The sequence below is a fragment of the Prionailurus viverrinus genome, chromosome D2, assembly GCF_022837055.1.
Source record: "Prionailurus viverrinus isolate Anna chromosome D2, UM_Priviv_1.0, whole genome shotgun sequence".
Lineage (NCBI taxonomy): Eukaryota > Metazoa > Chordata > Mammalia > Carnivora > Felidae > Prionailurus > Prionailurus viverrinus.
Window position 1 is genome coordinate 13,316,596 of NC_062571.1, and position 23,568 is coordinate 13,340,163.

Sequence of the window (23,568 nt, forward strand, 5' to 3'; positions counted from 1 at the left end):
CATATGTGCGAGGGGGGAGGGGCAGAGAGGGAGGGAGACACCACCTGAAATAGGCCCCAGGTTCTGAGCTGTCAGCACAGAGCCCGATGTGGGGCTCGAAACCAGGACAGTGAGATCATGACCTGAGCTGAAGTCAGATGCTTAACAGACTGAGCCACCCAGGCACCCCAAGTCTCCAATTCTTGATTTCACTTCAGATCATGGTCTCATGGCTTGTGGGTTCATGCTGTCAGCACAGAGCCTGCTTAGGATTCTCTCTCTCTCTCTCTCTCTCTCTCTCTCTCTCTTCCTCCCTCTCTCTCTGCCCCTCCCCCACTTGCATGCTCTGTCTTTCTCTAAAAGTAAATAAATTTTAAACAAAATGAAAATAACAATATTAAAATGTTTTATTAATGCATCAAGTAATAACATAAACATGTCCGATTCTGTGGTATTGTCAGTGAGTGCTTTTAACTGTTATATGACTGTCAAAGAGCTCATAGTAGAAGGAAGAGCATGTGTTGAGAGTTCAGGTTTGGTAATTCATGGAGAGAACTCACAGTACTTAGTGGATAGTCATACTTAGGCTGTAATTTGTTACAAGAAAAGGATACATAATGAGCAGAAGGAAAAGATGCTTGGGGTGAAGTCTGGAGGAAATCAGATGCAAGCTTCCAGAATCTTCTTCCAGTTAGAGTCACACAGGAAGCACTTAATTCTCCTAGCAATGAATTGTGACAATATATCTGAAATGTTGTCAACAAGAAACCTTCTTAGAGAGTGAGCATCCAGGATTTTTATGGTGGCCAGAACCATAGGCACCCATGCTTGGCACATACCCAGATGCCCAGTTCTGAGAATGAAAACAGGTGTTTAGCATAAACTATATTGTTTGTACACACAGTTTAGGTACAGTGAGCCACTTCTCAGTTAATTGTGGGAACCCTGCTGATGCCCATAAGTTCCCCGATGCCATCTAAGGGCCAGGCTTGCGAGCAGACCAACAATAGCAGTTACGCCTGTTGTATTAACTCTTGTGCAGAGAAGTATTAGTTTTCATTTTCCTTAGTTTTTACTTTTTACATTAATGGTTTTATCTCAGGTTCTGATTTCTTTGCTAGAATCTTAAGCCCCATTTACATGCTATTTTAAATGAGTTTGCTTTTATTGCTTTTATTCTGTGTATATGTTAAATATTATTTTCGTTATCACCACCCTGACATTTTCCAAGTCTTTGATGGTAGCCGTGATTCCCAAAGGCTTTTGCTTTGGCTATTCCCATCATAATATCTCATATTACATGGGTCAGGAAATCAAATAGAAATGAGTTGTTGAGTATATCTGTTACAAGTTTTACAAATTATGGTGAGGACCTAGAGAAATAACCTCAAGGTTTTCAAACTGTGGATGTGTCAGAGTTCCCTGGGAGGCTTGTTTTACACTGTTTGCTGATTCCCTTCCCCAGAGCTTCCAATTCTGTATGTCCAGAGTGGAGCCTGAGAATTTGCATTTCTAGCAAGTTCCCAGGTGATGCGGATAGAGTTGGTCCTGGCAGTGCACTTCAGAGAACTTCTTTTCTTCAGAGTTCTTCAGAGAACTTCATAACTCATAGAAACCAGATGATGTTATCTGCCAGATAGACATCCTACAGGCAAACCGAACACAATGAAGATGCTGAAAGTGAACGGGCAGTTGAAGGCACCACTTTCAATCCTCGTGTGTTCTGCAGCTGCCACTTGTTACTCAGGACGTATGTGTTCACGGGATCCCTGACTTGTAGATCAGCATAAATATGTATTTAAAAAGCCAACATTCTGATATGTTTTTAACATAAATAAGTCAAAGATTCTGTATTTTTTGTGTGTTCACTGAATTGCCCTCATGCTACCTGCAGTTTCTCATCCCACCTGGGTAATCAGCCCAGTAGATTATCTCTTCAGCATTTTCTAGGGAAAATCTGTTAGCAAGGGAAATGATAGTATTTCAGGGCTTTATTGGCTTTTCTTCCCAGCTGGGCATGCTCATGAAAGGGGAGCTCACTGAAAAATTTTCATGACCTCAGTTGGGTCAGAGAATCCCAAGGAGGCAGAGTTTAATGGGTGGCAATATGGGCGTGGTCATCACAATAGATGGCAATATAGATTTGATGATGAAATTATGAGAATGTTCTGATCTACATGGGATCTTAGGTTGATAAGCAACCTACTCACCCATTTTGGTTGGTATAAATTTTTAAAAGTCCAGGTCTGGTGATGAACAGTCTGATGTGAGCCATCCTATTAGAATGCCTTAAGGATTGTCTATTTAGTTCTCAGAGCCTATTGAAAGAAGGCAAGATCAAGTACCCTGGAAGGCCTGTTATAGATCCCTGTATATAATGTGGCCCTTTTTTCCTGCTTTCACTAATACTGTCTTGTGCTCATTTACTTTAATAACTGTGTAGTTGGTAACAGTAAATACTCAGTTCTTAAAATGTAACTATTTGATACAATGAAACTATTTGATACTGCCTCTCATGTAAGAGTAATTTCTGGTGATTCAGAGGACAACCGGTGTGACCAAGCAACACGACTAGGTGCATGTGCAGAGCCAGGAGATAGTTTTGACCTAAGTATGTTTCTCTACACCTATCCTGAAATTATTTCTCTTGGTCCTCAGTGAAGAGACATCCTCGGCAACTAACATAATCCCCCTTGAGTGTGATGTAGTATGGTGGGAATGGCCAAGTAAAAACCATTTGGTGCCACCATTAAAAACTTGAAAGATGCCAAGATGGTGATCAGGGGAAAAAACAAAACCCAAACCCCAAAACAAAACGACAAAAAGAAAAAAAAAACCTAAAATATTCACACAAGAAAATAAGGCGTTAAAAAGTCTCAAATTATTGTCTTTATTATCACCGTTTATCTTCTATTGTAGACTGATAGCCGTGGATGAGATGTATCAGAAAGTTCTTTCCGGTATTTTAGTGATAGTATTACTAAAAATTGAGACTCCATAGGAGGCGAGGACCATGTATTGTAAGTGATTTCATTCTTCAAAATTAATGTTTTTCTAGAGCCAGTTCCAAAGTATCTAACTTTGTATTATAATATATGTGCTATGGTTAACAGAATTCAGGTAAGTTTTTCAAGAAGTATTTCTTTTAGTGAGAAAAGAACAGTTAGATTAATAGACGAGGCATTTATTTTTGTAGAAGGTTGAAATCTTATTTTCAGTGTAAACTTTTAAAATTGTGAATCAGATTACTTTTGAGTTTCCTGCGATTTTAGTTTGAGGGTTTTGGCAATGCTCCCCTTCCAATCCAATCATACTAGCTGGAATATACAACATTGAATGTGTCCAATTAGTTTTCTCCATGTCATAGGACTATATTGTGACAATTTAGCTTAAAATTTTAAACTGGAATTGGTTTAATATTTGTATAGATGTGACCTAAGTCCTAAGTAACCCAGGACATTAATTATGGATGCTCAATAAATGTTTATAGAATTTTAGTTACATTTTACATTATTTCTAACTTTGGTAAGTTTCTGATGGGTTTTAATTAAGATTGTTTTGATTATAGGTAATAGAAACCATCTCAGATTCTCAAAATCAGAAAAGGGGATTTATTTTAAGGATACGTAGTACCCAAGAACAGAAAGTTCAGTGAGATTTTAGGAGGGATTTAACTTTGGGGCTGGAGAGCTAGCAGGAACTAGCTATATTCTTAGTCACTCAGAGGACACGTAGTCTCTTATGTGTCCCTTTTTTCTCTGTACATCTGTTTTGTTCTTCTCCTTTATTTCTTACCCTCTTTGCAGTTTGACCAGTTTTCTCTGCTTCTCTCTCTACACATGCTGGGAAATGGCTACAGGCTATATTATTTTGCTGTACCAACAAACGGATTAGCATTTCAGCTTTAAATTCCTATGAGAGAAAACCTGGTCTGCCCAGTTTAGATCAGGTGTCTGGCTACCAGTCTAATCAACTTGTTGACAAAGTAAGATGCCAGAACATCTCTTTGTTAGCAGAAATAATCTAATAGTTGATGCTTGTCATGTTACCAGCTTAGTCTTTATGAAACTGTATGGCCTTTTTTATCATAAAATTTTGGTTATCTGATGTTATAAACTTTTAGATTTATCAGCACGCAACGTAATTTTCTATGTCTCTACTTGACATATGACAAAATTTTCTAATTTTCTATGTCTCCACTTGTCAAATACGAAGTTCTAGGCTGAGAGAAGTCAAATAATCAGCGTCAAAGGTCACCTACCTAGCAAGTCACAGACCTGGAGTTTGGACCAGGTACTGCTGATTCCAGAGCTCATGCTTTTGACCTTTCGATATAAGGTGCTTCTCAGTATAAGGTGTTTTTGAAATATAAATGATTTTTACCTTAAGGGAAATCTCATTTAGCTGGCCTTAACTAATGTCTAACCTCTTTGGTTCAGTAAATGTTTCCTGAATTCCTCCTGTATGTAGGTGCAGTTTAGGACCATGGCATCTAGAGATGAGTAAGAGGCTATTTTCTGCCTTACGTTGTGCAATCTAAGAGAGACGACAGATACACATCATTAAAATACAGTGTGACATGGGGGTGCCTGGCTGGCTCAGTTGGTAGAGCATGAAACTCTTGATCTTGGGGTCGTGAGTTTAAGCCCCATTGGGCTTGGGTGTGAAGCCTACTTAAAATAAAAATTAAGAAAAAAAGTAGTGTGAAATGTTCACCTTTATAGAATGTTTCTATCTGTTTGGGACAAGCAAAGCTAGTATATAGTATAATAATAAGTATCGCAGCATTGGTTACTAAAGGAGTTAATACAATTAAGTGCTCAGAAATTAGAATGAATTCCAGGGCTTAGAATGTGTATTACATATTCTGTGAGTCAATTTTTTTGGTCACTGGACAGGTAACGGGTAGGTTTTCAAGCGATCAGAATTAGTTTCCTTTTGATGGCTTTTTTCAAGGTTATGTTCTTGAGAATGTAAATCAAGATAAAACTTGGTTGGTGGACCAGACAGCCATCAAGTGAGAAAAAAATAGTTATACCCCTGTTAGTGGTATAAAGGTCAAATGCAGGTTGCCCAGGACCTAGAGCTCAGTGAGAGGCCCAGTTATCTGAAAGAAATCTACTTAGGTGGAGCTTGAGGGACCCAGAAAAGTTAGTAGCGCAAAGCTGGGCCTTGTTCATGGGCAGTGGGGTAGGAGCAGGGTCTGAGCAGATTGTAGAATAGGACTGCACCGTTAAGATGTCTGAGGTGTTGGTCTCTGGTTTCCCACCTGTTTAAAAGAAAAGGAGAGTAGGGCACCTGGGTGGCTCAGTCGGTTAAGCATCCAACTTTGGTTCAGGTCATGATCTCGTGGTTCGTGAGTTCTACCCTGTGTCGGGCTCTGTGCTGACAGCTCAGAGCCTGGAGCCTGCTTCGGATTCTTTGTCTCCCTCTTTCTCTGCCCCTCCCCTGCTCACGCTCTTTCTCACTCTCAAAAATAAATAAATATATATAAAAAAAAAATTTAAAAGAAAAGGAGAAAATCAGTGTTAGATTGAACCATAAAAAATTGCCAGTATTTGACCTTTTTTGATCTATAAAACAGCAGTTGCATATGGTTTAATGTTTGCTGAGTACTTATCCAGGACTTGTCAGTCTCCCAGAGACTCTAAATATACTACTTAATTTAAAACTTGCAAGCACCCTACAAGAGAAATCTCCACAATCTACAGAGAGGAAACCAAAGATTAAAATGGTGGAGGTGACATAGTCAAAGACAGAAAGTTACTTAGTAAGTGAATAGCAATCTCTCTGGCTCAAAAGCCCTAGAATTTTGAAATTTGCCAACGTCTTAATCCGTACATTGAGCGGTACAACCACTATGAAATCAGACAACAAAGTGGGGATGGCTTTCATCAGGAGAGCTAGTGAACTGAGTCCCAAACCCCAACTCCACAGGATTTGCTTCCTCCTTGTGCTCTCTGCTTCCGGTCTCTACCATTTATCTCCTTATCGTCCTTTATTTCATCCATCTCTTTCCATTCCTTCCCTACTTCTGTTTCCCTCTTTCTGCAGTCACGAAGAAATGTTACATAAAGGTTGGTTTAGCACAGGTAAGACTATGTAGTGATTATCAGCAGAATCACGTTTAAGACATGGAAGAACATTCAAGCTTTATTAAGTGAAAAATAAAAACACACAATGGGGTGCCTGGGTGGCTCAGTTGGTTAAGCATCAGACCCTTGATTTTGGCTCCAGTCATGATCTTACAGTTCAGGAGATTGATCCCCGTGTCAGGCTCTGCACTGACAGTGCAGAGTCTGCTTGGGATTCTCTCTCTCCCTCTCTCTCTGCCCCTCCCTCACTCTGTCTCTCTCTCTCAAAATAAGTAAACTTAAAAAAAAAATTAGAGTGAAGTAAGAGTAGTTGATCAAACTATCTGTCATCTGTCTCTCTGGTTATTTTGCTAGGGGAAAATATCTGGAATGGTATTCTGATAGTCATCTCTGAGAAGACACACTCCTGCTAATCTGATTTTTCCCCTTAGTTTTCTACTACTATTATTTTTATTAGTAATAAAACAAAAATGTAATATTGTTGTTTTCAGGTCATCTACAAAAACGTGGTTAATGAGGACTTTCAAGGATTTTTATTATTTTTGGTAATCAAGCAAACTCTTAGAAAATATTCTGTAGATGCCTCCTAGTGACTTATCTGGTGACGTTTCAAAATATTCTACTTACTGCCTTTTAATTCATGCCAGAGTAGATATTAGTAACATGTCCAGATAGACATAAACTGTAACCATGCCAGTTACGGTTTCTTTTTGTAATTCTGATTTTTGAACTGGCTGCATCACTTGGCTCTTCTAGTTTCCAGATCACTAAAGTTTAAATATTATAAATAAGCATGGTATGTTCTGAAAGTGACATTATTCTAAAGCACGTTCACTTATGTTTGAATATTTTGATCTCACTAGCAAGATAACAAATTAAGATTAAACCTCTTCTGATGGCAAAATAGTCTACCTTTGTATTATTTGAGGAAAGTGCCTGTGCTTTTTTGACTCCTAGAATAATGCCTTAAATATACAGTAGGCACTTAATAAATGTCCTTCCTACTTTCCTGTCTTACCTCTTTGTTGATGATGAATAGTCTAGTCAGAATGTCTATTTTGAGCTTTTAAAATTTCCAGGAATATGCAGATACCTTTCTGTCAATATTTGTGAATATTCACATATCTCTCTGGTTAGTATATGTGGGTCTAAAATTTACTTACAAGTAATTTGTGGTTCCATCCTCTAAAGTAACTTAATTTTTAAGAAGATATTAGGAAATATAGGTGGTATCCAGAGAAGATTTTTGTGTTTGGGGGTAAAGGTTGATTATTATTATTATCTAAAAAAATTTTTTTTAATGTTTATTTATTTTTGAGAGACAGACAGAGTGCAAGCGGGGGAGAGGGAAAGAGAGAGGGAGACACAGGATTTGAAGCAGGCTCCAGACCTAGAGCTGTCAGCGCAGAGCCCAACACAGGGTTCGAACCCACGAACTGTGAGATCATGACCTGAGCTGAAGTTGGATGCTCAACCAACTCAGCCACCCAGGCACCCCAGAGATTGATTATTTTTTTTTAATATCCAAGAACTTTTACAATCCAGTAAAAAAAAAAAACAAAAAAAAAACTCAGATGGATAAAGAACACAACTGAGCAATTCATAGAAGAAATATACAAATGCCCGATGAATATATATATTACCTTAAAAATAATTTATTTTAAAAGAATTTTGAATTTATAGTACAAATAATTCTTATAATCTGTGTATATGTATACATATGTATGTACCTGTTATCATTATCTTCAAACTTTTTGAGAGCAAGCTGCAGATGCGACGTCCTGTCACCCCTAGCACCCCTAAATGCTCCAGTGTGTAATTCCCAACAAAAAGGCCACTCTTGTACCCATCCTGCATTCAGCCCTCGAGATCAGGAAGTCAGCATTGGTATAATACTGCCATCCTATCCACAGATCCCTTTTAAATTTTACCAACTCTCCTAAGAATATCTCTTTCCTTTCTGGACCAGGCTTTATCCAGAAATTCATGTTGCCTTTGACTGTCGTATCTCTTCAGACCACCTCAATCTACAACTGTTTCCTGGTTTTCCCTACATTTCATATTCTTTAACGTTTTAAGGAATACAGGAATAGGAATTCCATAGGATAACTTCTTCAACCTGGGTCTAATTTTTCACATTGTCAAATGAGAATGCCCCACAGAAAGTTGCACTTTTGTTTTCAGTGTATTTTGTCATTCCACCACTGATAATTGAGTAATAGTCCAAAATTATATCAATATGCCTTTCATCAGACCTCCACTCATCAGCTTAGCTCCTGTAGACAACACTATGAATCCGTCGTCATCTTTATGATGGCTGCAAAAAGATGATTCTTTATTTCCACCATTCCTACTACATTTATTAACATTTTACTATGTAAGGAAGAGCTTTTTCTCTTTTCTGAGTTTACTTATTTATTCATCATTCATTCACTTGTCAGTGTGGACTCATCGATGCTAGTCTTAATGAGTGGGTTGTAATTTGTTATTAAGTTTTTCAACTGCAGTATGATTTACTTATAGTGGAATATGCACATCTTAGGTCAGTCAGTTTTGACATACACATATATGCCTAACAGGGATAACCAATATTTATTTTGATGCTCAGTTTCCCTCATTTGGCCAGCAGAATCTCCTTCAGCTGGCTCCTATGTCCCTCTGAAATGTCTCCCATCATTCATTGAACACTTCCTTACTTTCTGGCACAAGATGTTTCAGATTCTTCTTGTACTTTCTCTACCCAACTTTGAAGTGAGCCATTTCTCCAAAGATCCCTGGTGGTTTCTTTTTTTCTTTTTTTAAGTTTATTTATTTTGAGAGAGAGAGACACACAGAGAGACAGAGAGAAGGAACAAGTTGGGGAGGGGCAGAGAGAGAGAGGAAGAGAGAGAATCCCAAGGAAGCTCCTCACTGTCAGCACAGAGCTCGAAGTGGAGCTTGAACTCACGAACCATTAGATCAGGACCTGAACTGAAATCAAGAGTTGGACACTTAACCTACTGAGCCACCCAGGCACCCTCCCTGGTTTCTTTTAATGTAGGATGGGATTTGGAAGTCAAGAGACAGGCCATTTTCGTGTTTTTTGTTACTGGGCTGTCAGGTGCCCTTGTGCCTTCTTGGTGGACAGTTAGGAAAATATATGGACATATATATGCACACACACACAAATACATATATACAAATATATATGCATATACATCCGTAACTACACATGTATGCATATACATATATGTATATACATATACATCTGTAACTACTTCTTCGTTTTCCTATGTGTGTATATCATGCAACCATGAGTTCAGGTTTCTAATTCCAGGTCAGTGCCTTAGACGTATTTAGTTTATGTTATTTTAGACAGAGAGAGTGAGCGGGGGGGGGGGGGGGGGGGGAGAGAAAGAGAGAATCTTATGCAGGCTCCATGCTCAGCCCGATGTGGGATCATGACATGAGCTGAAACGAAGAGTCAGATGCTCAACCTACTGAGCCACCCAGGTGCCCCTACCTTAGACTTCTTTATAGCTCCTTACTCCTTCCTTCCCTTAAAATTTCTTTAGCAGTGAGAAACATGGCCCCACTATCCTCAGTATATCCTCATTTCATCACTCAGCTTACTTATTTGGTGAGTGTAACAAATTTAATTCTGCTGCTCATTTCCTCAGTCTCTGCTCGGCTCCCCCCATGTCCTTAGCCACTGGGTCAGCCTGTGCTTCCATGGGGCTTCCTCAGCTGCCTCCTCATTACCGCGAATACTCAGCATCTGTCCCCTCTCTCTCTGCCTCCCCACCCCTTACCCGTCACCAGCACATGTCCTTAGTACCACATGAAAAGGAAAAGAAGAAATGGTCCCAGAGAAGATTTTAGATTATACAGTTCTCTTTATTTCTTCAGTGTACTTTTTTGCTTGTATGTCTTAAAAAAATTGTGCATTTTAATTTTTAAATGACATACCCTTTGGTATATAGGTAAATATTTTTCATTCATTCATCTGCTGGAATTATCTCCACTATTGTTCTAATGCCTCTTTGAGATTATCATATACAAAAGGTCGTTTTCCTAGATTTCTTGTTACACTGTGTGTTTAAGTACATTTATTTACTGAGGGTTTTAGCATCAAATTTAATACTCTTGTTCTGCTTCTCCTGGCTGCATCAGCACTGCCAAACCGGTTCGAATACTTAACCCTTCTAAAGAAACTACCTCAATAAAATGTCGTCAGGCATGTTTTGCTTTTTTAAAAATAGATCTTGAATAACTGAATATTATTAGCCGTTTGGAGAATTGATTCAACTATTGTCTTTCTAAAGCTTACTTCAAATATTTGGTGTACTGCAGCCCAAGGCACATTAGAAATTACTGTTGATTCCTTTGGGCACTTGTATGTTTCACTGGTGTTTTGGCTTCTTAAAGGATTATTAGCCACCAATAGCTAATTTAAAAATCGCTTACGCTTTTTAGTGTTCCCTTGGAATTCAATGGTTTTTAGGTGCCAGTTAGGACATTTGGTAGATTGACTAGAAAAATAATTGTTTAAGCAAGGCTGAATAACTGTGAGGTAGCTGTTGCCTTGACAACAAGAGAACTGTTCTGTTTGCTAAACAAAGGGATGGTAATTTAGTAGTTTAATTTCCTTTTGGGCATGGAGGTGCCACATAATAACATTTTAGTTTAGCCTCTGAGAAGGTCCATATTATTGACCAAAATCAGAGAAGCAGAGCAAAAAAAAAAAAAAAGGTAAGAGTTTTTTTTCTGGTTTTACAACATGTATACCTAACAGCGGCAGTGTTGGTGCATGGAATCTTAGTTAACCTCCTGACATAATTCTTTGTATATTTCTGGACTAAAGTACGGTAGCCCTGGAGTAGGCATATAGTCTCGGTTGTCTTTCCACCATACCGAAGGGGTGAGATGTACTTCTTAGTGGAACATCCCCACAGACACTTTAACCTCTTGTTGCTACTGCAGGCAAGAGGATTACTTTATTTCTGAATTGAATAAGGGGGATAATATTTAAATTTATTTATTTATTTTTGAGAAAGAGAGACCGTGCTCGTGTGGAAGGGGGCAGAGGAAATCTTAAGCAGGCACCACTCCCAGTGCAGAATCCTACTCAGGGCTCGATCTCAGGACCGGGAGATCATGACCTGAGATGAAATCAAGAGTTGGCTGCTTACCCAACAGCTACCCAAGCGCCTCAGGGGGATGATATTTAAATTCTTTCTCCCCTCCCTCATCCATATGACACAGTTAAACTGTCATCTGTTCTATTTGTGTGGGATCTCTTTTGTATAGGACTTAAAAAAACTTTTTTTTAAAGCCCGGTTTTCCCCCAAATTATTAATACTAACAGTCTGTTCTAAGCACTTTACATGTAGCATTTCAGTTCTTCTCCCTGTGAGATAGTCACTCATATCCTGAGGTACAGAGGTTCTAGCCCAAGGTCACCTCCCTAAGTGATAGGTTTGAACGTAAGCATCTAACTCAAGAGTCTATGCTCTTGGGGCACTTGGATGGCTCATTTGGTTGAGCATCCAACTCTTAATCTCAGCTTAGGTCTTGATCTCATGGTTATGAGTTCAAGATCCTCGTTGGGCTCCATGCTGGGCGTGGAACCTACTTAAAAAAAACCAAACACCTATGCTCTTAATTACTATATTGTACTGAGTCTCATTAATATAGTCATTCTAAGTACATTAGAGGGTACAGAAAAGTATTAATAGAAAAGATAAAAGTAACCCATAATCACAACTGACTGTTGTTCTGATGAAATGATGTAATATCTGGGGTTTCTTTCAAAATAATCATTGTTTGGAAGGAATAGGTAGGAGTATAGATGAGACAAAATTGCATTGATAATTGTGGGAGCCAGAGTATGAGCATATGGGGGATTTATTATAGTCCCATATTCTTTTGTGTATGTTTGAAATGTACCTTAATATATGTTTTACTTATTTTTTAACGTTTATTTATTTTGGGAGAGAGCAAGTGCAAGCAAGCAGGGGAGGAACAGAGAGAGAGGGAGAGAGAGAATCCCAAGCAGGATCCACACTGCCAGCACAGAGTCAGAGGTGGGGCTCGATCCCATGAACTGTTAATTCATGACCTGAGCCAAAATCAAGAGTCAGTGGCTCAACCGACTGAGCCACCCAGGCACCCCTCCTTTTGTTAGTATACATTTTAAAAAGCAAAGAATGGGGGCGCCTGGGTGGCTCAGTCAGTTGAGCCACCGACTCTTGATTTCAGCTCAGGTCATGATCCCAGGGTTGTGGGATTGAACCCCACCTGTGTCAGTGCGGAGCCTGCTGGGGATTCTCTCTCCCTCTGCCCCTTCCCTGCTTATGTACTCACTTTCTCTCTCTCAAAAGAAAAAAATTAAAAAGCAAAGAATACATGCGAATTGTAACAATTTTAAAAAGTAGGAACGCTTATTTTGAATGGCAGATTTTCATATGCATACTCCTCCATTCCATTCCCTTTTTAAAAAAAATTTTTTTTAATGTATACTTATTTTTGAGTGAGAGAGAGAACACTAGCAGGGCGGGGGGTGGGGGAGGGCAGAGAGAAAGAGACAATCTGAAGCAGGCTCCAGGCTCTGAGCTGTTAGCACAGAGCCCAGCGCAGAGCTTGAACTCACGAGCGGTGAGATCATGACCTGAGCCAAAGGTGGACTCTTAACCGACTGAGCCACCCAGGCGCCCCTCTGTTCTCTTTAATTCCTTTTAACAGCTATTCCTGTCTTTATTATGTATGTTTTTTCTATATGTACAACATATAAATATCTTTGATTATTTTTGTATTTCTAGAAATAGAGTAATATTTTAAAGACATATACATATTGCCAGATATCCTGTGGTATTTTCTCATTAGATTTCATACTGAAAAATAATATATTCTGAGAGTATTGACCTTAGTTGGAAAGGTGAGGAAAATGGTGTAACTTTTCCATTTGCACGGACTTATGATGAGCAATCATTAAAAATGAGGTTTTCTTCTTGCATTTTAAAAAGAAAAAAAGGAGGAGTGCCAAATCTGAACTTACATTGGTTTAATGACTTGTTTGTCCACCTTGAGTGTTTCATAATAGTAATAGTAATTGTTAATAGCTAAATACTTGAGGCATCATAATTGAGTGCTTTCTAATATTGACCGTGTTTTCCTGATGTAGAACCTGAAGCTTAGAGAGATATGGTAGTCTACAAAAATTCATCGTTAGTGTACGGAATTGACCTGGGGTTAGGACCATATCTTTCTGCTTTGAAAGCCTGTGCTATTAGTCTGCTTTATATGCACACAAAGCTGAACATGTAGGTAGATTATGGATTTCATTTGTTTTTCTCATGAGAAATTCTCATTCATATTTGGGTTAGCATAGTTTCAGTTCTAGATGATTATGTGTCTTAAAAGTATCCCATTCTGATTATCTCTGTAACCCCAATGCTTTGAGATAGACTTGTTAGACAAAGGTATTCAAAATTCAAATTCTTGTATTCATCTGATGATGAGAATTTAAGAACAGAAAAGTAACTTACCTAAGATGATGCAAAACAAAGTAATAGAGGCAGAGGTAAGCTCAGAACATAGATCTTTGCTTTTCATCTGCAGCCTTTAACACAATTAACACTGTTCTAACAATGTATTTCAATTTAGCAGTTGTTTATTATACTTTGGTTTCCCTTTTCAAGTATTTTTCCTCTCTTCTCTCTTTTTTAATGTTTTTGAGAGAGAGAGAAAGACAATGAGCAGAGGAGGGGCAGAGAGAGAGGGAGACACAGAATCCAAAGCAGGCTCCAGGCTCTGAGCTGTCAGCATAGAGCCCGACATGGCCTCGAACCCATAAGCGGGGAGATAATGACCTGAGCTGAAGTCAGATGCTTAACTGACTGAGCCACCTATGCACCCCTCAAGTATTTTTCTAATACACATTTTCTTTGTATGTTTTGCTAATTCATTTTCATGTATTCTAGCTTGAAGGAAGGGGAACTATTAGCCTTCAAAATAATAATTTGCTCCCCACAATATTTGAGGTAATTATTACTGTTTTCTGTCTGCATGGATTTTTCTGTTGGTAAGAATGTGAGATGTGGGAATGCAAACTGGTGTAGCCACTCTGGAAAACAGTATGGAGGTTCCTCAAAAAACTAAAAATAGAACGACCCTATGACCCAGCAATTGCACTACTAGGCATTCATCCATGGGATACAGGTGTGCTGTTTCTAAGGGGCACATGCACCCCCATGTTTCTAGCAGCACTATCAACAATAGCCAAAGTATGGAAAGAGCCCCAATGTCCATCGATGGATGAATGGATAAAGATGTGGTGTGTATGTATATATACAATGGAGTATTACTTGGCAATCAAAAAGAATGAAATCTTGCCATTTGCAACTACGTGGATGGAGCTGGAGGGTATTATGCTAAGTGAAATTAGTCAGAGAAAGACAAAAATCATATGACTTCACTCCTATGAGGACTTTAAGAGACAAAACAGATGAACATAAGGGAAGGGAAACGAAAATAATATAAACACAGGGAGGGGGACAAAACAGAAGAGACTCATACATATGGAGAAAAAACTAAGGGTTCCTGGAGGGGTTGTGGGAGGGGGGATGGGCTAAATGGGTAAGGAGCATTAAGGGATCTACTCCTGAAATCACTGTTGCACTCTATGCTAACTAATTTGGATGTAAATTAAAAAAAAAAAGAAAAGAAAAGAATGTGAGATGGTCTTGGTTTTGGGGGGGGAATCTCAAATTTAAGTTGAATAAATCTCAGTAAACATCTTTATAGCTTGCTATCATTGGGAGTGTTGCTAGGGTTTGATATGAATATTAACGAAAAGAAAATGTAAATGGTTTGTATACTAGTAGTCTAAATATATTACTCTTCTATTCCCCTTTTTGTTCACAATCTCTATAATAAAAATATCTAAAAAGCTTATCACATATTAAATATTTGTTTCTGAGTAGGCACAAATGTGCAACTTTGAGTTGATTTGTTTTTTTTCTACATTTCCCAATTTCTCGTTCTTCATAAGTTTTCATTTATTTTTAACCATTCTGTTTGTCTGTGAAAATAAATGTCCTAACTAATAAGGCAGGATGTGTTAATGAGAGAGGTTTATAAGTTGTAGAGAGTAATGAGCCTGTGGTAGTGAAGACAGGCTCACCATTTCCTTTTTTAGCAATTACATACAATATCAGTTGAACCACAAAGTGAATTGATGTCTTTCTGAAACTTACTTAAAATTTCTGGGTGAAGTGCTGTGAGTCTGTTTCATATACTTGATATCTAAAAAAGCCACTAGCTTGTCTGGAATTTAACCAAGGTTTTGACAATGGAAAATGGTATTTTCAGAGGGCTAAGACAGATAAACTAGAAAAATGCATTTATTAACTTTAGGTTCAAGAGCAGTACAGGATTATCAAGTTGTAGGCAATGATAACAAATTTAAAATGTAGAATTTCAGGAATTATCATCTTTCTGTAAGAGTATATACTCATAACATAAATGAATTGAAATATGGGCATTTTCCTAGGTGGTTTTTTTTCTTTTTTCTTTTTTTATCTTTTTGCCTTTTTTAAACAGTTTTTATTTATTTATTTATTTTGTGAGAGACAGAGTGAGCAGGGAAGGGGCAGGGGGAAAGAATCGCAAGCAGGCTCCACACTGTCCGTGCACAGCCCGAGGCAGGGCTGGAACTCACCAATCGTGAGATCATGCATGACCTGAGCTGAAACCAGGAGTCAGAAGTGTAACTGACTGAGCCACCCAGGGGCCCCATTTTACCTTTCTTTTGTTTTTGGTTTTTTTTTTTTTTTTTACCTTTTTTTTTTTTTTTTAAAAGTAATCTCTATGCCCAACATGGGATTTGAACTCACTACCCCAGGACCAAGAGTTGCATGCTTTACCAACTGAGCCAGCCAGGTGCCCCTCATGTAGATTTTAAAAACAACATACTTAGGGGCTCCTGGGTGGCTCGATTGGTTGGGCGCCTGACTTTGTCTCAGGTCATGATCTTGTGGTTCCTGGGCTCAAGCCCCCACATCAGGCTTTCTGCTGTCAGTAGAGAGCCTGCTTTTGATCCTCTGTCCCCCTGTCTCTGCACCTTCCCCACTCGTGCTCTTTTTGTCTTAAAAATACATAGACATAAAAAACCCCATATACTTGATATTGCTTTGTGTTCTTTTAAAAAATATTTTTGTGAAATAAATAGAATGTGAAACAAATGGCCATTGAGGAGGTCACCCTGATATTTTTTAGTTGTAGCACTTTTGTCTTGGTTTATGATACTTCTCACCTTTTAGGAAAAGTTACTACAGTTATTTGATTACATCACTTTTGGTATAGCATTACAATAAATATCTTAAAAAAATTTTTTTTATGTTTATTTATTTTTGAGAGAGAAAAACAGAATGTGAGTCAGGGAGGGACAGAGAGAGGAGGGAGACACAGTATCTGAAGCAGGCTCCAGGCTCTGAGCTGTTAGCACATGGGGCTCAAATCAGGAATGGCAAGATCATGACATGAGCTGAAGTCAGGCGCTTAACCGACTGAGCCACCCAGGCGCCCCTGGAATAAATATATATATATTTTTTTTTTTTTTATCACTCTCATGTGTATTAGCCACAACTATTGGAATGAGTTTAAGACCCAAGTGAAATTTATATTTTCATCATTCACTGCTGTATTAATAGCATTTTCTATGTTATGTTCTATGGAATTTCTGCAGAATGTTAATAGATGTTAATAGAAAAAAAAAAAAGGTTTCCTTGGACAAACAGATAAGGAAATGATGAGGCAGAGTAGGGATTTATTCATTAAACTGATTTTCCCAAATTCTCTCCTCCTTCTCTTGTTGGTGGAGTATCTCAGGATATTCGTACTTCTTGTAAAACACTTTGGGAAAAGTTACTCACATAATCTTTCTTTGATTGTGAAATTGATTAATATAAGCAAAACTTCTTAGATTTCTAGATTTTACACAGAAATGTACCTGATTGTAAAAAGTCAGAGCAGCTAGATTAGGACTATTAAAAACTAAATCACACACACAGAATAAAACTAAATCCTAAGTGAAGAAATTAAAAATTTTAATATAGATGGGTAAATAAACAGTGAACCCATGCCAGAGTATTTAAGAATTCCCAGATTAGAAATCTTCATATAGTTTTTTCTCCAGTAGTTTGAATACATGTAATTCCTCCCACTCCCTTTGTGTTTTGTTATTCTGCCTTAGAATTGTCTAGATAGGGTTATGACAAAGCTATTCTGAATTTGGGTAGCTGCTAAGATACAGTCTAAATATTAAAAGAAATTTTCTTAGGCTTTAAACTTTTAAGGATCTGCCTTCTCTTTAGGTGGTCATATAGTATGTGAATATTTGAATGAATGAGTAGATGGAAGGGTGGATGGAATGATAAACTTGTGATTAAGCTGATTCATATCATGGACTATATGCATTTTATATAGAGCAAAAAATGCATTTTTATTTTATATGATAAATATGTTGATTAAAAAATATCTTTAATGTTTATTCATTTTTGAGAGACAGGGAGAGACAGAGCGTGAGTCGGGGAGGGGCAGAAAGAGAGGGAGACACAGAATCTGAAGCAGACTTGAGGCTCTGAGCTGTCGGCACAGAGCCCGACATGGGGCTCAAACTCATGAACTGTGAGATCATGACCTGAGCTGAAGTTGGACGCTTAACCTACTGAGCCACCCAGGCACCCCATATGACATACATTTAAATGGGTTTTTAAAATTTTTTTAAATTACATTTATTTATTTTTGATAGAGACAGAGTACAAGTGGGGGAGGGGCAGAGAGAGAAGGAGACACAGAATCTGAAGCAGGCTCCAGGCTCTGAGCTGTCAGTACAGAGCCCGACGTGGGCCTCGAACTCACGAACCGCTAAATCATTACCTGAGCCGAAGTTGGACGCTCAACTAACTGAGCCACCCAGGCGCCCCTAAATGGGTTTTTGATACATAGATTTTACTTATTTTTAAGTTAAAGTATTTTACAAACGGTTCTTACTAACACATTATTGCATTCAATTATTACAACTCTTGTAGCTGTAACAAGATTAGATTTGCCATTCGGAAGTCTAATTGTACCAGAGAATTAGAGTTTAAATCTAATTATATTTGTTTGCATTTTTTAGGCCCTTGATGAGCCTCCCTATTTGACAGTGGGCACTGATGTGAGTGCTAAATACAGAGGAGCCTTTTGTGAAGCCAAGATCAAGACAGCAAAAAGACTTGTCAAAGTCAAGGTACAGTATATGTAGATTTTATAAATTATACAGATCAGTATTTGATATTTAAACTTTTATTTGGTGAGTGTACTTAAGACTTTATTTCCCTGCAAGATGACTTTAGTTTCTATGTAATGGTTGTCACATACCCGAAAACAAAGCATTGTTTGGTATTTTATTTTTATTCATTTTTATTTTTTATTTTTTTAAAGTTCTTTTTGACCAATTAGGACCTTTTTTTGGGATGCTAAGTTACTTGGAAAAGCACTGTCGTCCAGTGGTAAACCTTAGGTTGTATTGCACAGGTAAATGCTGTAACTGCCCAAATATATATGCAGTTCCTAAAGTTTTAATGTTTTGGTATAAGGTCATCACTTAACATTCTGATTGCTTATAGTGTTATATGTCACAGAAATAACCAAATTTCATTGTCAGTTGCATCATAATGAACTCTCATCAGATCTTTAACAATGTCTATTTCTGAGATTTTGTCAAAAATGTGGAAGCTTCATGAATTTGCGCATGTCATCCTTGAGCAGGGGGGCCATCCTAATCTCTGCATCGTTCCAGTTTTAGTATATGTGCTGCCGAAGCGAGCACACATTATTTGGCATTTTAAAGTATTCTAATTGGAATGAAGTTAGGTTATTACAAATCGGTATTTTGAATGCTATTTCGCTATAGACTTGGTACTGTTTGTGTTGTTAACCTTTTAGAGCTGGAAAGGACCTTAGAAGTCATGCAGTTTAATTCTTAATTTTAGACCTCCCCTTCCCATTTTAACCATCAAATTGAAATGTGATTTATAATTGATGAGATTTTAGATAACAGTAAAATAAGGTAGATCTAGTTGATTTCCTTATCCTCTGTCTTTCTTAAGTACTTGTGTTTTTCTCAGATAATGCAGAATGTAATTGTTTACATTTTGGTAAATTATCGGTGTTGAAAAATATAGCACAGGTAAAATATTTGAAGGTAGATGTTTATTCATTTGTCAGTTATTTACTGAGTGGTAACCTGTTAGATGGGAAGGAGGGTGAGGCTATGAGGGTGACCTGATCTTTGTCCTCAAGGGATTTATGTAGTCCAGATTAGCAGATACTCCGTAAAACACTGGTTTGACTATCACCAGTTATTAAACAGGCCATAGAGGTGTTGTATGTCTGGTGGAGAGTCAGATTCTCTTCCGGAGTTTTTCCCTTGCTTATATATACTTAGGTTTTTATGCATGGATGTGTGGAAAACAGCTTCCTGGGTCACTTACACCCCTAGTTAAGATCCATTGTGATAAGACCTTTAAATTAACTGTAAACCCATAGGAATCTAGTCTTGGCCCCGCCACTGCCTTCAGTTTTCACGTGCATGGTGCGTGTGAGCTCTTTTGTGATTTGATTTTTGTGGGTACTCTTACAGTGTTCATATAGTGGCATTTCCTGTTCTGGTTTCACACACCGGTGTTACCTGAGCACTCATTTTTTTTTTTTTTTTTGCCACTGCTATCTCAGAAATGAAGAGGAAGCCTTTTATCTGGTTCCTCACTCTTCTAGACAGGGCTGCTACCAGCACAGGTAACACCTTAGTGTGAATTAGACAAAAGTCCTCCATCCTGGTGGATAGTCTCCTTAGCAGAGCATGGCCTACAGGTAAGACTTTTATATTAGTTAGAAAAAGGTGTCTCTTTTGGACAGGAGCAGTTATACTCTAGGACCCATGCTTTGGTCTGCAGGGCACAGGCTAGATTTTAGCCCTGACATAGAGTTCTCAGCTGGATGCTGCAGTTTAATGAATGAAGCAGCTAAATGGCATGTATCACTCCTGCCATTTCTTGCTATTAATAAAAGGAAGAAAACTGTTAGTCTCTACTGCCTCTGTTGATAGTACATCATACCAGTACCTTGTGTCTTGTGTGTCTTGTAAATAACGAATATCTAAAATTGTTAATTTTTTTGGCTGCTCTAAAAATCTGTGTATGATTCAAAGTTAATTATTTTCTCAGTAGATACAGTGGTAAATTTCTATACTGGTTTAGTTTGTATATGATTCAAAGTTAACACGCATTTAACAGTTTGTTGATAAACTTCTTCCTCATCAGTTTTCATTTATTGTGCATCTGTGTGCTAAGCCCTATGTTAGGTGTTGAAACTCTAGTGTTAAAATCTGATCCCTGTCATAAATTGACTTCAAGTCTAAGTGAATGACAGAGATACTTAAATACATAATTTAAATGAAATGTGGTAATGCTTTTGTGTAAGACAGAAACGCCTGAGATGCTGTGAGTACCGGTCATCTCTTTTCATAGCTCCTTTTTTTTTTTTTTTTTTTTAATTTTTTTTTTTTTTCAACGTTTATTTATTTTTGGGACAGAGAGAGATAGAGCATGAACGGGGGAGGGGCAGAGAGAGAGGGAGACACAGAATCGGAAACAGGCTCCAGGCTCCGAGCCATCAGCCCAGAGCCTGACGCGGGGCTCGAACTCCCGGACCGCGAGATCGTGACCTGGCTGAAGTCGGCCGCTTAACCGACTGCGCCACCCAGGCGCCCCTTCATAGCTCCTTTGTGAGCAAATTATGTAAATTGGTTATCCTACATATCTGATAAGACCATGTTGATGTTCCAATTCCTGTAAGAATTCTTGCTTTGTATAGGAAGAACAACTTTTTCTATACTGAATATTGGAAGCTATCTGAGTTTTCACCAGCTAATTAAATATTTAAACTTGAACTGTATTTTTAACTTAATCTCCTTACATCTGGTTTCCCATTCTCTGATTGCTATACTGATAGAGAGTAGAGTAAACTTCTGGAGGTAGACTGCCTGAGTTTGAATCTCAGTGCCACCATGTACCAGTTCTGTGATCTTGGACCAGTTACTTATTCTTTATGCTCCTCAGTTTTCTTATCAACAAAGTGGGAACAATCATACCTACCTAATAAGGTCATACATTTGATGCTTGAGCCTGATGCTTAGCTCTCAGTAAATGTTTGTTGTTACTGCTTATTATTAAACTAGGCCTTCACAGAATTATACAGGACCTAATTGCCTAAGGTCTCTACCTTTTTTCCCCTCATTTTTTAGGAAAAGAAATTAAACTACTAGTGTAATAAATAATAGTGTTGAGTAGAGTATGATATGTGAAACACCAACTAATTTAGTCTCGGAGGTTTTCTGTTTAAATAATATTTCAGTTTACTTAGTCAGGGATTGAGATCTTACATACACTAGGTAGCGGTTAGTTTAGATTACTCGTAATGAAAATTAAATCATGCATAAATCATGCATTAATGAGCCTGTATCACTTGATTTTGTGTGTATATGTGGCTAATTAAATTTATGATCTCTAGGTAACATTTAGACATGATTCTTCAACAGTGGAAGTTCAGGATGACCACATAAAGGGCCCGCTAAAGGTAATTCATTTATTTATTCATTACTAATTCTAATGCTTCATTGGAAGCATTAGAATTCCTTCATTAATGCTACATTAATAATTACAGTTGGTCATTTTTTTTTTTTTTTAATTCATTGGCTGTTTTGTTATTGAGTTGGTCAACATAATTCTCTCTGAATAGACCGGTAGAAAACAATAGATTTAATGTTCAGTGAAATCTGATGTGATAGTAAAACCTGCATTTAGGAATGAAGTGAACATCCAGGAAGCATTGACTGCTTTTTGTGTACTCATCTGTCCGTTTTACCATATTTCACTTCCAGAATTAATATGTGATGAATTGGGGATTGAATGATGTTAAGTTCCATGATGATGTGAAAAGTGAGGGAAAAAACCCAACACGTTAAAGACGTGGCTTTTAGAGTGTTAATCCTTTGAAGCAGCTACAAGCAAATGAAAAATTTTTTAAGGGTTATCAGGCAGTTAAAGTGATGAACATGTTACATACAGATGTATTTGTTTGCGTTCATGTTTCCTCACCGGTAGCTGAAATAAGGGCTCTTATACTCTCGACTAGTGAGCAAGCTAAAGGGAGTGTGTGGGTAGCCACTGGGCTCTTTGGCCCTTCTGAATATCTGAAAATTGGGCAGTGGCCTGGCTGGGTGAATTTTAAGAAGTGCTAACAGAATTTACAGATGCAGGAAAAATCCTTTACCAATGCAGCTGTACTTTTTGGAGAATTAGATATGTGTATCTGTCAGTTGTTTGTTTGTGATTGATTTAAAGGCTTTTAATTGGATCCCCAGAGTCTTAGGAGGCAATAGAGAGAACTAAAGCTTATAATTTCTAAAAACTCTTGCCGTATAAAAATTATTTTCCACCATTGCTGTTTCGTAGGTGCCATCTTTAATGTGACACGCACATATTCACCATTGCAGGGACAAAAGAGACGAAACACTATACTTTTGATGCTTGGCACCATTTATTTAGCATTTAATATGTGCTAGTACTGTGCTAAATCTTTTGCACACATTATCTTATATAATCCTCATAATAGCTCTTTACGGAAGAAGAAACTAAAGGGAGGTCCAGTAATCTGGCCTTTCCAGACAGTAACGGCAGAACCCAAATTCCAATAGGCTCACACCTTATAATTGTAGCACGTGCCCTCTGGATGTTCAGAACACATACATACACTTTCATGCCTTGTTTACGTTTTTGCCTCATAAGCACACCAGCATATGGCTCTCACTGACTCTGCCCTGTTCACATGCACAGGCCAGCTCGTACAACCTGCAAAATATGTTCAGTGTTGCGAAGAGATAGAGTAGGCAACTGCTTTGTAACCTCAAGCCCTCTTTTTCTCCTTCTGCTCCCACCTCCTTGTGGTGTAGCTGGTTTATTTTCCTTTTTGGTTTTTCTTACTTTATTACAATTTTCTTTGTGATTAGGGCTTAGTACCATTTTGATTTTGACACAGGCAACTATATTAAATTTTGAGGTCAAGATGTTAAAGTATTTTTCTTTATCTGTTGATTGGTGTGTGTGTGTGTGTGTGTGTGTGTGTGTGTGTGTGTGTGTAGATTTTGTATTGTTCCCTAAAATACTTCGTAGCTTTCTGTTACCTGATAGGAAGGGTCAGCATTTGGGTAAATGTTTCTCTTAGAGGAAATAAACCTACCAAAAGTGGTGGTCATTTGATCTAAATGTATTTTCAGATGAGTTCACATGAAATATAATACCTAGACCACTTATTAAATTAAAAAAATAGTACCACGTATTTTTGACTACAGTCATTTGATAAAAGCTTTGGTAATTCTCCAGTTTCCTTCTCCACTTTGGGCATTGTGTGG

General features: G+C 37.9%; 1 protein-coding gene and 1 non-coding gene across 9 annotated transcripts in view; one reads left to right on the top strand and one right to left on the bottom strand.

Moving 5' to 3' along the window:
* ARID4B (AT-rich interaction domain 4B) overlaps positions 1-23,568 on the top strand; it is a 156,158-nt gene that overhangs the window by 48,308 nt on the left and 84,282 nt on the right. For all 8 annotated transcript variants that reach the window (XR_007145305.1, XM_047825042.1, XM_047825046.1 and 5 more), the window contains exons 3-4: positions 18,235-18,345; positions 21,669-21,734. Coding sequence is in view for 7 of the 8 variants with exons in the window: in XM_047825042.1 (XP_047680998.1) it covers positions 18,235-18,345; positions 21,669-21,734 (177 nt within the window). In the remaining variant the exon portion in view is untranslated. The remainder of the gene's footprint in view (positions 1-18,234; positions 18,346-21,668; positions 21,735-23,568) is intronic.
* LOC125148514 (U6 spliceosomal RNA) lies at positions 18,821-18,927 on the bottom strand. Its single transcript, XR_007145597.1, has one exon. It is a non-coding gene; the product is annotated as a U6 spliceosomal RNA (small nuclear RNA).